Below are 15,526 nucleotides of genomic sequence, written 5' to 3'. Positions count from 1 at the left end.
GGAAGTTTCCCCTTCCTGTTTAAGAAAAAAAACTGTTAAAGTCCCCCCTCCCCCAAATGAACAAAACAAAAATTGTCACCCTTTCCTAAATATTAGTAGCTTGTTATCATTTTCAAATAATCATATCATCTTGTTGAATGCTTCTTTTTACAGAGCCAAAAGTCACAAAGGCATCTCAAGCTTTAATAACTTTTTGATTTTTTTTGATGTAATGAAAATGTATTTCCTATTTATACTGTATATGATTTCAAATAAAAAGAAAAAAATGAAGGAGTGGGTTATTAAATATTGAAACATCTTTGTGACTTTTGGCCCACTGTTGTCCAAAACAGGAACCTCCAAATAGCTGAGGACTGAGAATGACAGGAAGTTTCCCTGCTCAGTTTGAAAGACAAAGGAAAATGACTGACTACTGCCCCAATGACAACTCCTCATTCCATTCCTAATAGTTAATACATATTGAAAAGGGTGCAGCTACATCAATTGGCCAAATAGGTGCTAGGAATGCCACAACCCCAACTCTCCACTTATTAGACGTCTCCCTTGAAACCTTAAACCCATCAGGTCAGAAATATCATCCATTGTCCTACTGCAGTAATTTTTCCATTTGCCAGCCAATAATAATAATAATAATAATAATAATAATAATAATAATAATAATAACAATAAACTTTATTTATACCCCAAAACCATCTCCCCCAACAGCAACTTGGGGCAGCTTACATGAGGCCAAGCCCAAACAACAAATTACAATAAAATAAACAACATTGCAATAAAGTACAAAACATAAGAATACAATAAACAATATACAAAAAACCCCCTAAAAAACAAAACACAGTAAACCAAACATAATAACAATAAGCGGGCCACATGTACATAAAATGATTTTAAAACTCATTGTGAGATAAAGGAGCAGAATTATTTATGAGTGAGAACCCATGGAGAGACAGGGTGATAGACTGACCTTCGTACAAGGGGGTGGGGTGTGTACTCCTAGGGCAAGAACGTTTAGGGGAGCAATAGGTTAAGATTATGTGACTACTCTCCAAAAGCACAACAATTGCATTGTTGATCAAGATAATTCTACCTTGGACTGAAGTGCTCTCTGGGAGCAGAAAGTGGTGATGCAGATACAGGAGACAGACTCTAGAATTCTGTAAATATCTGTAAAATGTCTATATAATGTTAATGCCTTTAACTGTGATTTATGTCAGATTTGAGAGAATTCCACTGGTATCTTGCCTTGGCCAACATAACAATAAATTGATTTATGATCTTGCCACTGGTCTCTGTGTGTCTCTACTGGTAGCAGATTTGGAGCCAGCATGCTGGGAAATTCCAGACATCACTACCATTTGTTCATAGCTTGTTGCAGGATTCTCACAGAACACTTTATAATGAAATGTTGTAAAGAATATTGCCGAATTCCAACCACTCCACACATAAATTATGTTGTTTACTATTTTTTGCCAAAGAAATTGGGGTTGACAACTATTCAGAACATGGGCTGTCTGACCTTCACGACTATCTAAATTCAACAAAAACTATAGCAATAGATGCTGGAGATGTGAAAAAGAACTAGGCACCCACTTCCACATGTGGTGGGGGTGCAAAATAATTAAGAAATTTTGGTCAACAATACATAACTACACTCAAAAAATCATTAATGTGAAATTTGAAATAAAGCCTGAACTTTACCTCTTAAACATAACAGAGCTGAACTTCACTGAAAATGAAGAGAGAATCCTCTTTTATATAACAGCCGCAGCTAGAACAACAATTGCACAAAAATGGAAGGAAAAAATCTCTCCACATATTGAAGAATGGATAAACAAAATCCTTGACTACATGAATATGGAAAACTTATCACAAAAACTAAGCAACAAAGTAAAGAACAAACAAATAGACTGGGAACCTTTAAAAAGGTTCATGCAGGAAGAAATGCAAATCCAAATATAGAGATGTAAGATATAGCAACAAATATAGAAGGAAAAAATGGTAAAAGAAACAAGAGGAAAAATCATGGACAAAGTGTTTTACTCCTTGTGACCTGAACCGGAAGTCAACACCTTCCCCGCCCCCCTCTAATCCTATCCCCTCCTCCCCCCCTTCCCCCCTCTTGTTGGTGCCCTCCTTTCACCCCTGACTATCCTTTCTTGTCTACCTTAAACTGTGAATTGTTCCCCCTCTTTCACTGTATTTTATTTGAATAACTGAAAATAAAAATATTTTAAAAAAAAGAACATGGGCTGTCTGGGGGTTTCCATCTCACTAGTGCAGTGAATGTAATAGTAAGTGAATGTACATTTATTTTTGAGCCAGCATTCAGCACCTTGAATAGCTCTTTTGAAGTCTGGAATAAACCCGAGCAGATGAACCATATCCATACCATGGAAGCTTCTGGCCGTTCTTAATTTCACCTCATGCCAATCTGTGTTTTCTTCCTTTGAATGTGTCAGTGTTGTTGATTCTAAAACTACAAACACTCCTGCAGATATGATTTTGATTACCTTAAGTATAATGGAATTCTCTTTGGGCCTCATGAGCTGTGTTTTGTCATTCAATAAAAAATTAATTGGCCTTCATGAAAGCATTTGAGGAATTTTACAGCACTTTTATAGTTATTCTTCAAGATTTGTGTGATTATCATCTAAAGGTTTTATCTTTTCCTTTTCCAATAACAAAAAGAAAGCCAAAGCAACATTTTTTACATTTTCAATGTATTTTAAACTTTTTTAAAAAAATGTATTTTTTCCTATTTGGATTCTTTTTTAGATTTAGATTACTAACTGTATGTACACAGAACAGATTACATTTGATAATGTTTGTGCTCTTGTCAAGTTTTCACTGTTGTTAGGAAGTATTATGCTACCTAATCTCACCTATGTGTTTAAAGGGGTTGCTTATCCTTCCCTCCCTAATCTGTTCTCAGCAGCTATTCCTCTTAGCTTCTCTAAGGCAGCTTGCATTTCCTGCGCATGGTCCCATCTGCATCAACTCCTCTGCAGCACTGTTGGAAATTACTCTTGTGATATTAATTTACAGTACAAGATTTTCATCAATATATAAACCCCTAACTTCAGTAGCATCTACACATATCTACATTTAGAAGAAAATATGTTCTGTGTCCATCTTTTGAGTTCTAATATTATTACCAGCTTGGGATAAAAACAATCTTCTTTTTTGGGTACTGTTACACCATTTGGGTGGAGGCCAAAAGGGGGTGCTAGACAGAGAAGAATAGTCAATTTTACAGGGGGTGAGTTGAAGGAGGAAAACAATTTCCCCCATTTTCACTGGTTATTCCCCCTCCCTATTTCATAACTAAGGATTATTTCTATGATGGTGAAATGAGTGGGGGAATAACAGGAAAACAGAGAAATGGTTTTACTCCTTCAACCCCTCCCCCTATTAAAATGGACTGTCCTTCTTTGTCTAGCACCCCCTTTTGGCCTCCAGACAAATAATGGAACAGTACCCTTTTGTGTGTGTGTATGTGTGTCTTATTTCCTCCTTTTTTCTGCTATGTTTTTAAATAATTATAATTTAACATATAAATCTTAGACAACATTGAGCAACAATTAGTCAGTACAGAAACAGAGTAACAAGTATACATGTTTGCACAACTACGAGGGTTGAATAAAAAGTAATGCCTCCACTTCATAACTCCTCAACAGATGGCAGTACTGGTATGTGGAAGGTACTGGCTTGTTCAGTAGATTCTCAGTAGTTTCTCCTCTACAGTTCAATTTTTGGCGGGAAGCCTTAGCATTGAACGGTTGTGTTGTTAAAGTGCAAAGTATGGAACCCTGCAAAGACAGTCAGTCAATGTGATTTAAGCAATGTGCAGTCATTGAATTCTTGACAGCAGAAGGTGTCACCCCAAAGGAAATTCATCAGAGAATAAAAGCTGTTTATGGTGATTGTGTTGATGTGAGTACTGTGCATCGTTGGGCGAGTAAGTTTAAAGATTTTGAGGTGGGAACATCTGACTTGTATGACAAACAAAGAGTTGGACATCCTGTGACAGCAACCACCGAGTTTCACAAGCAAGTTGACAGATTGATACAGAACGATCGTTGTATCACTCAGAGAGAAATTTCAAGCATAATCGACCTTTCACAAGAATGTGTGGGTCACATTATTGCTTTACTTGGCTATCAGAAGATCTGTGCCTGATGGGTTGTGGAAACAGAGTGTCGACTTCTTCTGTGATGGCTTCAGAAAACTTCTTAATCGTTGGCAGAAATGTATCCAATTGTCTGGTGATTGTGTGGAAAAGTGAATAGTGGTAGTTAAAGAGCACATTCTAAGGATTATTTTTGGATTTGATTTATTAAAATATTCCCATCCAAACCCAAGTAACGAAAGTGGAGGCATTACTTTTCATTCACCCCTCATAACAGAAGATGAAAGGTTAAAGAATACATTGAAACACTAAATACTACACCTATAACGCTAAGTTAAATAATCAGAAGTGGAATGTTACTTACAATAGTATACTAACTCTGTCTTCTCTTTTTAAAAATAACCATTCTCAAATTGACTTTAAATATGGTATTATTTTTATATATAATCCAATTTTACATATTTTTCCATCTCAAAGAATCACTGAGCTCCATTCTTTTTGGAATATATGTATACAGACAAATAATTATAGTTTTACATAACATAAATCCAGTGTTACTGCAGTTAGTACAACAGTTCTCCTGATTAGTTTTCCTTAATGTTCAGTTATAAAATGATAAGCCAACACATAAATGAATCTTATCAATTCCATGGGTATATTCCAACTGGGTTTGGCAACAGAATTCAGGCCAGTGTTTTCAAATTACCAGATTGCTCTTTGCTTCTAGTGCAACATCAGTGTTAATAAGTCTGGAAAGCATTACTCCTACAAGACATGAAATAACTTCATTTGATTGATTCTGAAGGAGTAAGTATGTGGAAACTTTAAGTGGTTTAACCTTGAGGAAATGAGCTGACAGCTGACAGTAATGGAGAGATAGTCACACCTGTTTGCAAAATAACGGAGCTGCTAATTCCACCGATGCTGCATGCTTACTCTGAAGTTTCAGATTTAGACTCCAAACCCCTCGAAGCCTGATAGACATTTACCTAGCATTATTTATTTTGGTCAAGATCGGTAATGTGCTTAAAATGTCAACTGTACATAATCTTGATTTTGCATTTGTTTAAGACTATTTTAAAATCAAGATTCTGTGCAGTTGACATTTTAAGCAAATTGAGGCAGCATGACATGATTTTAATATTGGACGATGACTCTGGAGACCATGGTTCGATGGCCTGCTGGCCATGGAAACTGATTAGGTGATTTTGAGTGAATCATACTATCCAGTCCCATTATAGGGCCACCTTAAGGTCTCAAGAAGTCAGAAATTACTTCAAGGCACATAATAAGATCGGCAACAACAACAACAGGAAGGTCTAATCTAAAATAATTATAGTAAAGTCTCCTCCTTTCCATGCAATTAACTGGATTCCACATTTTAAAGGGTTTGTTTGTTCGTTGTCTTGCTATTTTTTTACTAGGCTGGTTTTGTTATTTCTGATCAATGGTGACTTTAAAACAAAAATATAATGGGATTTTCTTGACAAGATTTATTCAGACAAGTGTGTCTTTGCCTTCCTGTGAGACTAAGAATGTGTGGCTTGCCAAAAGTAATTTGGTGGGCATGAGCGAGGAATCAATTCTTGGTCATTCAGAACGCTAGTCCACTCTCAAACTACTATGCCGCATAGGCTCCAAATTTTCAGTTGATAGATGGTGTTGATTTAATATGAAATTAACTAAATTATTTTGCTTGTGTCGTTTCCTTCTTGCTTGAGTGAGGCTTTATATTACTGTACATTTCTCCCCTTATTTGAGACTTTGCTGCCAACTCTCTGAAGCTGCCTCCTTCTGCATTCTGAAGCAGGCAGAGGGTGATGTAAGGTGTGCAACAGAGGAGGAAGATGTCTCTGGCCAGCTGACTCCTTGTAACCTTCAGCTAATCATGTCTGTGCTTAATTAACAGAAAGAGCATGTGAGATCAGACCTTCAACACATTTGCAAGTAAAGTATAAATTATTAATTCACCAAAAATAGAGGCTTAGAATGCTGCGTTGGCAGATGGCAGTGTATAAAATCTCCAAGGCCCAAGGCTCCTTGTTTCTTCACTAGCTCAGTATCTCAAGGTAAGTTACAGTCCCTTGCTGTGTTCTTCGGGAACCTGGACTTTTGCCATTACCCAAGGCTTGCAAATGCCCCATGCTACTTCCCATGAGTGTTTCTCTGGGTTTTCCATGGGTTAACATTAGTCAAGTAACTGCCAAGTACCAACAATATTTATACAAAATTTAACTATGTGATTACCATGGCAAAAACCAAAATGTATTGGCATGCATGCAAGGTATCTTTTTATCAGTGCTAGTTTGCAGGTTGGTTATCTCCTAGAGTCACACTAAAACAGCCACATCTTGAAAATTAACCTCTTTTAATCAGCACTGTCTTTTATGGATAGTAGTTTGCTAAAACAGATGAAATCTGCACTGCAGCCTGCAAAGGTTTCTGTAAAATTGTGTCAAAATTTTTGCAAAGTAGAGCAAATAATATTCATAAAGCTAATATGCATGCACTTATCAAATGCATAATGTATTGGAATCTTTTCTGGAAAGTGTGTTCAGAAATAAAGAAAGAGGATACATAAAACTTCTCTTGGACTTGTATTTGTATCAACATGAATTGCAAAAGCATTCTACAAAAGATTGCTCACTGATGACAAATTACAAATAATATAAGTGGAAGTTTCAATATGAATGTGTTGTGCCCTCCACTACTGTGTTTGGTTGCGTTACTCTGGGGGAAAAACATGATGCCAAACATGTTCTCTTTCTGACAAATCTTTCTTTTTCCCCAATTTATATTTAAAAGATACAGATTCTCTATCTTCGTAAGTGAAGGTAAGAACATTTTTAAAACTCAGCATGTATGTAGTTTTCACAAATAACCAAAATATTTAAATATGCTACAGTGTTTATTACTGTTCTGTGTCAGATATGTCTGCCTCCTCATTCCCAAGCCACCAATTGTAGGACAGATCTAGAGAAGGGGACAGTTAACCAAGTCTGTTCAATTGGTCAATGACAGACAACCTTCCTTGCACAGAAATCAACTTTGATTGACAAATGGTCTGACCCAATTTGTATTTTTTACATATATGTGTTAGCCAGTATTTTCTACATCATTCACATCATATCTAGTAAAGAAATATTCCAATTGAAGGCATTTTCTGTCCTAATTGAAATGATGATGCTCAAAATGAACGACCACTGCCAAAACAGCTATAGTGTTTGGGATACATTAGCATGATCCTATTTTGTCTAATGGAAGGTGTAGGTATAGGATGTGTGTGAATCATAGAATGACAATGTAAATGCTCAATTTAACTATGTGGCCATGTTAGTCTGGAATATCAGTTTGCAAAGTGGTTTCATAGCACTAAGTCTATTTCCTCATCTTCTTTTGCATGGTACTAATTTCATTTACTCTAAATTGCTACAGTATCCCTCTGTATAATGTAAAGACTGGTGCATAAATGGGTCAAATTCAAGAAAAGAGATTCCACCTAAACATTTTGCCCTTTTACCATGGAGGCCATTACATGACACACATTTACTTCCAGCCAGGCAAAAGGGCGGTGGACACTTCCCCCTGTGGGATGGGGCTGGGTGATGTGGGGCATGGGACGATGGGTTCTCCACCCCCCCCCCCATGAGACTCCACGCCTTTGTTTTTGTGCTGGACATAAACAAATATCTGTATCAAGTGCTATAAAGCAAAAGGTGTTGTTTCATGTGTATATTTTAGTCAGACTAGTACTACTGTAATCTAGTACAGACTTTAAATTTATGGGAACCTCTTTGCACTTTCATGAGTCCTAAAATCCACCTATTCAATCCAAGAAGAAAATAATGCTCAAAAAAGGAGGCTAAACATGCTCACTCAGAAATGCATTTTAGGTCAGAATAGAACTGATGTACAAGTATAAACATTAAATGGAAATTGTGCATAAAAGCATTTTTACAATGATAAATGTAATATGGAACTCAAACTTATTGTGTATTTGGCTACACGATGAAAAATGGTGAATACAAGTATCCACAGCTCACTGTTGAAGGTAAAATGAACATGTAAAGAATTATACTAAGGACAACTTGAGGGTTTTAAAAAGTTTGATTGCAAAATACAGTATCTTTGTTTAGAACAGCCATTTCCAACATTTAGCCATAAATTTGTTCTGTCTGAGAAATAATAACGAGGAAAAGGGGAACAGCATAACTAGAGATTGCTTAAAATGGTTCCAAATACAAATATGTACACCAGTCATGAGGATATTGATGCATTCAATGTAAAATTACTGTTGCCAATGAATAAAATTCAAAAGCAGAACAAATGTTTCTTTTTTCTCAGTGATCTCAAGTTTACTGAAGAAGATTATATACTGAATGTTTTGTTTAACCTTTCAGCCATCTATAATCATGACTTCAGATGCTGAAATGGCTGTATTTGGAGCAGCAGCTCCCTTTCTCCGGAAACCGGAGAAGGAGAGGATTGAGGCCCAGAATCGTCCATTTGATGCAAAAATATCCACCTTTGTAATAGACGACAAAGAAATGTATGTCAAAGGCACGATCCAGAGTCGAGAGGCTGGCAAAGTCACTGTCAAAACTCTAGATGACCGTGTAAGTAGGAGTTTCATCTAATCCTTTTGTTGCATGATCCTTGTTCTTCTCAGGAGTTTCTCACTTCTCCAGAGACTGGTCAGGAAAGTAGGAATAGTCAGCATCATTATAAAGCTGACATTGTGTCAAGTAATGGATTTATAATTGCGGAACATGTGTCCTGCTCATGCATAACATTATACAGCAATATTATCAGTCGCATCATGCATACAACCCCCCCTCCCATGCAAGTCACTTGATCTGCATCCTGACACTCTTTCTTTATATTTGTTGGTTCATTCATCTTTTTTGCCTTCCTCCCACTCTTTAGACTGTAACAGTTAAGGAAGATGAAGTCTTTCCAATGAATCCTCCAAAATTTGATAAAATTGAGGATATGGTTATGATGACCCATCTCCATGAACCTGCTGTCCTGTATAACCTCAAAGAGCGTTATGCATCTTGGATGATCTATGTGAGTTGAAACTGATCTGAATATCCAAACTGATTTTTCAGTCTGCATATTTTTAAAAAACTATATCTACTTTTTTCCGCAGACTTACTCTGGCCTCTTCTGTGTCACCGTCAACCCTTACAAATGGTTGCCAGTATATAATCCAGAAGTAGTGTCTGGCTACCGGGGTAAAAAACGCCAGGAGGCCCCTCCGCATATCTTTTCGATCTCTGACAATGCTTATCAGTTCATGTTAACTGGTAAGTAGTAATCCAAAATTAATCTTTGGCTAGAATGTAGTACTTTTAGGTCACAGAAATATCTATACTGTGGAAATTTAATTCATTACATCCACTACTGTTCCCTTTTACTGTTTTCCATTCCTGATCCCTGGTGGGGCAGTGGGTTAAATGACTGAGCTGCTGAACAAAAGGTTGGTCAAATCTGGGGAGTGGGTGAGCTCCTGTTGTTAGCCCCAGCTTCTGCCAACCTAGCGGTTCAAAAATATGCAAATGTGAGTTGATCAATAGGTACCGCTTCTGTGGGAAGGTAATGGCACTCCATGCAGTCATGCTGGCCCCGTGACCTTGGAGGTGTTTATGGATAATGCCGGCTCTTTGACTTAGATGTGGAGATGAGCACCACCACCAGAGTGGGACACAACTAGACTTAATGTCAGGGGAAAGTTTTACCTATTTCTGATCCATGCAGTCTTTCATGAATAAACAGGAGAATACATTGACTGAGATAGGAGGGATGCTGGGTTAGAGGCACCATGTGATATTTATGAGAAATGATGAAACACTAGTTGTTTAAAACTGGCCTCCCTACTTTTGGCCTCCCCCCAAAAGAACTCAAGAAATAAATAATCCTAACGAATCTACATATTCCTCCTACACATGTTGCTTTTTGAACATCTCAACAAGGACCATATTAACAGCTGCTTCAGGTTTCTGAAGCTGGGAACAAAGACTGGTGACAAGGTGCTGGATGATAGTAACTGTGGTATATTGGTGGAGGATGCATCATTGCTAATGATGAAATGAAATTCAGCTGCTAGTCTTGAAGGCTTAGGTGGGATGTGCACCATCTTTACCTTCTGTAACAAAATACTGTGAACCACCCTCTTCTGATACCCTGATATCTAGTAGGTTTACACAATGCCACCTACCGTGTGTGTGCGTATGCATCTATCTATCTATCTATCTATCTATCCATCCATCAGTGGCCTAGTAGCATTCTAAGCAGAATTCTTCAATTAGCTAGTAAATAATATTTTTTAAAAAAAATCAACATTAAAAATGAGCTGAAAAAATTTAAAAGTTAAAAATGTAAACCTGATTTTTATTTCTTGTTTTAAACTTTCAGACCGTGAAAACCAGTCAGTCCTGATTACGTAAGTGCTTTTCCAAAATAATTAATACTGTAAAAGATAACAATGCAGCCATACTTGAAGTTTCCATACTTGATTTATTTGAATAACTTATACTTTCAGTGTAGATTTTGGACATTGTTAACCAGTATATTTTTAAACATTACACCTCCCTTGCCTTTTCTTCATTTTGCTGCAACATCTCTTGCCTGTTCATTGATATGAATAATATAATCTATCTCTTCTCCCTTTGAATTCCCAACTCAGAAAGAAAGCGTATTATTAAATTAAGATGTTGACTTATGTTGTTATGCAGTACTGGCATAACTATTCAGACGTCTGCTTGTTTGCTTAACAGAAGCAATGAAAATGGAAGAAGTGGCAAGCAGGAAGCTTTCCATTAACATTAGTGGGGAACAACACTGACTTCAAAGTAAACATTATCAAAAGAGCTTGGCCAATTGAGCAGTTCACCTGATATGGGAAAAGCATTTCCATGGCACATTCCATCACTGAAAATATAGTATTAAAGCAGGCATTCTCAAAGTGCAGCCCTCCAGCTGTTTGGGCCTCCAACTCATAGAATTCCTGACCACTGAACAAGCTGGCGAGGACTTGGGAGTTGGAGGCCCACACCAGAGATAGTGCTGCCTAAAATCACTCTTAATTCGACATTCAACTGATCCAAAAAAGGGAAGGAAGGAATGAAGGAAGAAGAAAAGCAACCCTGTTGTAGTGCTTAAAGCATCCGAAAATGGAAGCAGACGATGATTGTTGCCCCCCCCCCCCCCATTTACTTCATATTGCTTTATTTCAATAGTGGAGAATCTGGTGCAGGAAAGACTGTAAACACCAAGCGTGTCATCCAGTATTTTGCAACAATTGCAGTTGCTGGAGACAAGAAGAAAGATGCACAGCCTAGCAAAATGCAGGTATGTGATATGATCCATAGCTGTCTCATGTACATTCTTGCCATACTAGAAAATCAAGCAAATATAGGTGGTAGGAGGAAACTAGCTGAAGACAGAATGAAACTACTACGGAAGAAAAGTCCTTACTATAATCTCTGAATATTTTGCCTAATTCAACATAATGCCTAATGTCGCTACAAATATTTGCAGCTTCCCATGTGAGTCATAATTTAATTTTTTCATATTTTATTTAGGGGACCCTGGAAGATCAAATCATCCAGGCCAACCCTCTGCTGGAAGCCTTTGGTAATGCCAAGACTGTGAGAAATGACAACTCTTCACGTTTTGTAAGTGAGGGGCACTTTTTAAAGAAGAAATACATATAAATTAAATATGCACTTGCTTTAGCTAACTCAAAAAAAATGATAATAATTGACTATTTGTCCAATTCATCAGGGTAAATTCATCAGAATTCATTTCGGGACCACAGGAAAGCTAGCTTCTGCAGACATTGAAACCTGTGAGTGGCAACCACATCTCTGAACTATAAATTAAGAACGATAACAAAGAAAGCACCTTCTGTTTTTCTTATTGGTTTTTTTATTTCCAATTATCCCAGATCTCCTTGAAAAATCCAGGGTAACATTTCAGCTTTCAGCTGAAAGAAGCTATCATATATTTTATCAGATAATGTCAAATAAGAAACCAGAGTTGATTGGTAAGTGGAGGCTGTATTAAGTGCATGTTAGGCCATAATTCACATTGTTCAACCTTGGTTGTGAGCAGGAAGCCAGTACCGCTGATCTTATTTTATACTTATAGACTTGCTGCTGATTTCTACTAATCCCTATGACTTCCCATTTGTGAGTCAAGGAGAGCTCACTGTGGCTAGTATAGATGATTCAGAGGAGCTGTTAGCAACTGACGTAAGTACATCTGAAGGTGTATTGTTTTATTGTGCACTAAATTCATATTTCTTTCTCGCTTGATAAAGATATATAGTTTTACCCCCTAAGGAAACACTTTTAATGCTGTGTAAATGTATTTGCAAAGTAGTCAATCACGTGGTCAGCAGAAACAGAAAGAGAACACATCCCACCTCACTTTCATGGTCCAAGGGGCTAGAAAATGATCTACTCTGGTTTTTAACTGGAACAGAATTTCATCTGCCCATGAAGGCATGTTGAAGTGTTCGTGTTCTTTTTGTCCTCTCCACAGAGTGCTATTGACATCTTGGGTTTCAGTGCAGAGGAGAAAGTTGGGATTTACAAACTGACAGGAGCAGTAATGCATTATGGGAACCTTAAATTCAAGCAGAAGCAGCGGGAGGAACAGGCAGAGCCAGATGGCACTGAAGGTAATTCTTGTGTTGTGCAATGTTATGTAATGCAATGTGTTATTACACGAATTATGGCCACACTGTGGTTACAATCATTCTCTGGTACCTGGATTAACATATTATACAGGAAAGCCTATTGTCAACATTCTGACCGATGGTTCCAACATTCCTCCATATTTAATAAGCCTGAAAAACAAAATCCAGACTGGGTTCATGGTTATAAAACTCTGAATAATTATGGTTCACAAGCAAGGAAGCGATTCATAAATTGCTGCGTTTATGTTTTTAATGGAGTAGCCACAAACAGGGAAGGCCATTGTAGAGTCAGGGAGGAAAAAAATGAAAACTGGAAAAATGTGTAATTTTAAAGTAGACATGTTCTATGCCCATTATCAGTACAGTTAGTCTAAAGGTTGTGTGGTGATAACAGGACTCAGTTTATCATTTTTGTATGTTAATAATCACAATTGTTAATAACTGCAAAGGGATATGTTGTCATCAAGTTATGTTTTCTTTTCTTATCTCTAGTGGCTGACAAGGCAGGGTACCTAATGGGGTTAAACTCTGCGGATTTGCTCAAAGGCTTGTGTTACCCAAGAGTGAAAGTTGGAAATGAATATGTGACTAAAGGACAAAATGTTCAGCAGGTAGCAACAACAGAATTGCATTTTTGTTCCAATATTTGTTTTCCAGTGGGCGCTATGGACATTATCTCACACAGCTCCCCCCTCCCTCAGTTTCTAAACACTTCTAAAACAGTTGGAAAATGAAGTTAACTGGAGCCCATCACATGGAGCCCAGCAGACATCATGCTCTGTTACTGAAGCATTTAGAAAGTGTTAAGAAATTAATAGGGAGAAGAAGACAGGCAAAAATAATCTTCTGAGCTCAGGAATTATTATGAAACTGGAGAAAATTGGGGGAAAACACAAGATGGGATCTGTCAAATTTGCCTGTGTTGAATCATTTCAGTGATGTGGAGTAAAGGGTGTTCCTATGGGCACTCTGCTATCAAGCATTGGCATTTTTCTTCCAAAATCCTGCTACATTAGCCTGGCATGGTAATTTGTTAGTTAATTTAATAATTAGAAATACAAAATTTCAAAATATCACCTCTTTGTTTTCCCTGTCATTTCTCCTTCATAGTAATCTTGGCTTTTGAAATTGCACTACAGCTAGCTTTTAAACTTTTGTTTTGGACTTCCATGATTGAGAGCCTCAAAATTGAGAGGAAGGAGGGGAGCCCAGAGAAGAGGGGGATGCCGATCAGTGCCTCTGAGTAGCAGGATTGGAAAGGAAAGACCATATCTCCCAAGTTTTTTTCAGTTAGTTTTTTTTAAAATTGAGTGAGTGGGAACTGCACAAGCTCATGTGATAGACAATATGATTTGCTTTCTAACGTAACACAACATAATGCCACAGAAATATGACACTTCCCTCCACCCCCATGGGATGCCGTCTTATGTCTCTGAAACATTTTTTAAAGAATTGATTATGCTATGTACTCCATTACTTGTTCATAAATGGACAGGTGATGTGAATGCATGTATACTCATAATTGTCTCACAATGTCACTCAGATCAAATCCCAGTGGCACAGTGGGTTAAACCCTTGTGCCGGCAGGAATGAAGACTGACAGGTCACAGGTTCGAATCCAGGGAGAGCGCGGATGAGCTCCCTCTATCAGCTCTGGCTCCCCATGTGGGGGCATGAGAGAAGCCTCCCACAAGGATGATAAAACACCAAAAAAAATTACATCCAGGCGTCCCCTGGGCAACATCCTTGCAGACAGCCAATGCTCTCACACCAGAAGTGACTTGTAGTTTCTCAAGTCGCTCCTGACATGGAAAAAAAACCCAGAGCAAATAACAACAAATATAAATAAAACCCAAACAGTACAACAAAAACAAAAACACAATAATTATACAGCAGTAAAAAACAGCACCTATCCATAGCAGTAGAAATCTGAATAAATAAAAAGAAAGAAACATCAGCAGATGTCCATCAGAACAAAGAAATATCCTGAAAATCAAAACAGAGTAGTAGTGACAAATCATTTTGGATTGCTGCAACATATTGGCACTGAGAATATTTCTCACACCAAAGCATACAGAGAGGGGGCTCATAGTTGTTACAAACCTGTACTTTTATTGAATTTTAAAAGTGGATTGAAGCCAGTGCAGCATTCGACAGAAAGTGTTTATTTTTGTTCCTTTTTCATTTGGGTAGGTGTACAACTCTGTAGGTGCACTTGCAAAATCTGTTTATGAAAAGATGTTCCTATGGATGGTGACTCGCATCAACCAGCAACTGGACACGAAGCAGCCAAGGCAACACTTCATAGGGGTGCTGGACATTGCTGGCTTTGAGATTTTTGACGTAAGTGAACAGTTACTGCAATCCGTTTGAAGAAAAGCTCTCTGATATTTCCCCACTTATTAAAAATAATTAATATTTCTATTCTGTTCATTAAGTATAACAGTTTAGAGCAGCTGTGTATCAATTTTACAAATGAGAAGCTGCAACAATTTTTCAACCACCACATGTTCGTGCTGGAACAAGAGGAGTACAAGAAAGAAGGTATTGATTGGGAGTTCATTGATTTTGGAATGGACCTGGCTGCCTGCATTGAACTCATTGAGAAGGTGAGCAACATTATGACTTTATGAGCTTTATGTATGCCCCAATACCTGGTGTTTAAACCAGGATCCTTGGCAATTTTTCCT

The 15,526-nt window shown here is 37.6% G+C and overlaps 1 protein-coding gene across 1 annotated transcript in view; it reads left to right on the top strand.

The window, feature by feature from the left end:
• Positions 1-8,541: 8,541 nt before the first annotated feature.
• Positions 8,542-15,526, top strand: part of LOC132768547 (myosin-4-like) — a 34,333-nt gene continuing 27,348 nt past the window's right edge. The window contains exons 1-13 of the mRNA XM_067463811.1: positions 8,542-8,745; positions 9,056-9,199; positions 9,282-9,438; positions 10,547-10,574; positions 11,371-11,482; positions 11,716-11,808; positions 11,918-11,981; positions 12,081-12,179; positions 12,284-12,387; positions 12,680-12,818; positions 13,329-13,447; positions 15,030-15,179; positions 15,275-15,445. Of these exons, the coding sequence (XP_067319912.1) occupies positions 8,542-8,745; positions 9,056-9,199; positions 9,282-9,438; positions 10,547-10,574; positions 11,371-11,482; positions 11,716-11,808; positions 11,918-11,981; positions 12,081-12,179; positions 12,284-12,387; positions 12,680-12,818; positions 13,329-13,447; positions 15,030-15,179; positions 15,275-15,445 (1,584 nt within the window). The remainder of the gene's footprint in view (positions 8,746-9,055; positions 9,200-9,281; positions 9,439-10,546; positions 10,575-11,370; positions 11,483-11,715; positions 11,809-11,917; positions 11,982-12,080; positions 12,180-12,283; positions 12,388-12,679; positions 12,819-13,328; positions 13,448-15,029; positions 15,180-15,274; positions 15,446-15,526) is intronic.

Source organism: Anolis sagrei, chromosome 2 (genome assembly GCF_037176765.1).
Source record: "Anolis sagrei isolate rAnoSag1 chromosome 2, rAnoSag1.mat, whole genome shotgun sequence".
NCBI lineage: Eukaryota > Metazoa > Chordata > Lepidosauria > Squamata > Dactyloidae > Anolis > Anolis sagrei.
This window is presented reverse-complemented; position numbering and strand designations above follow the sequence as displayed.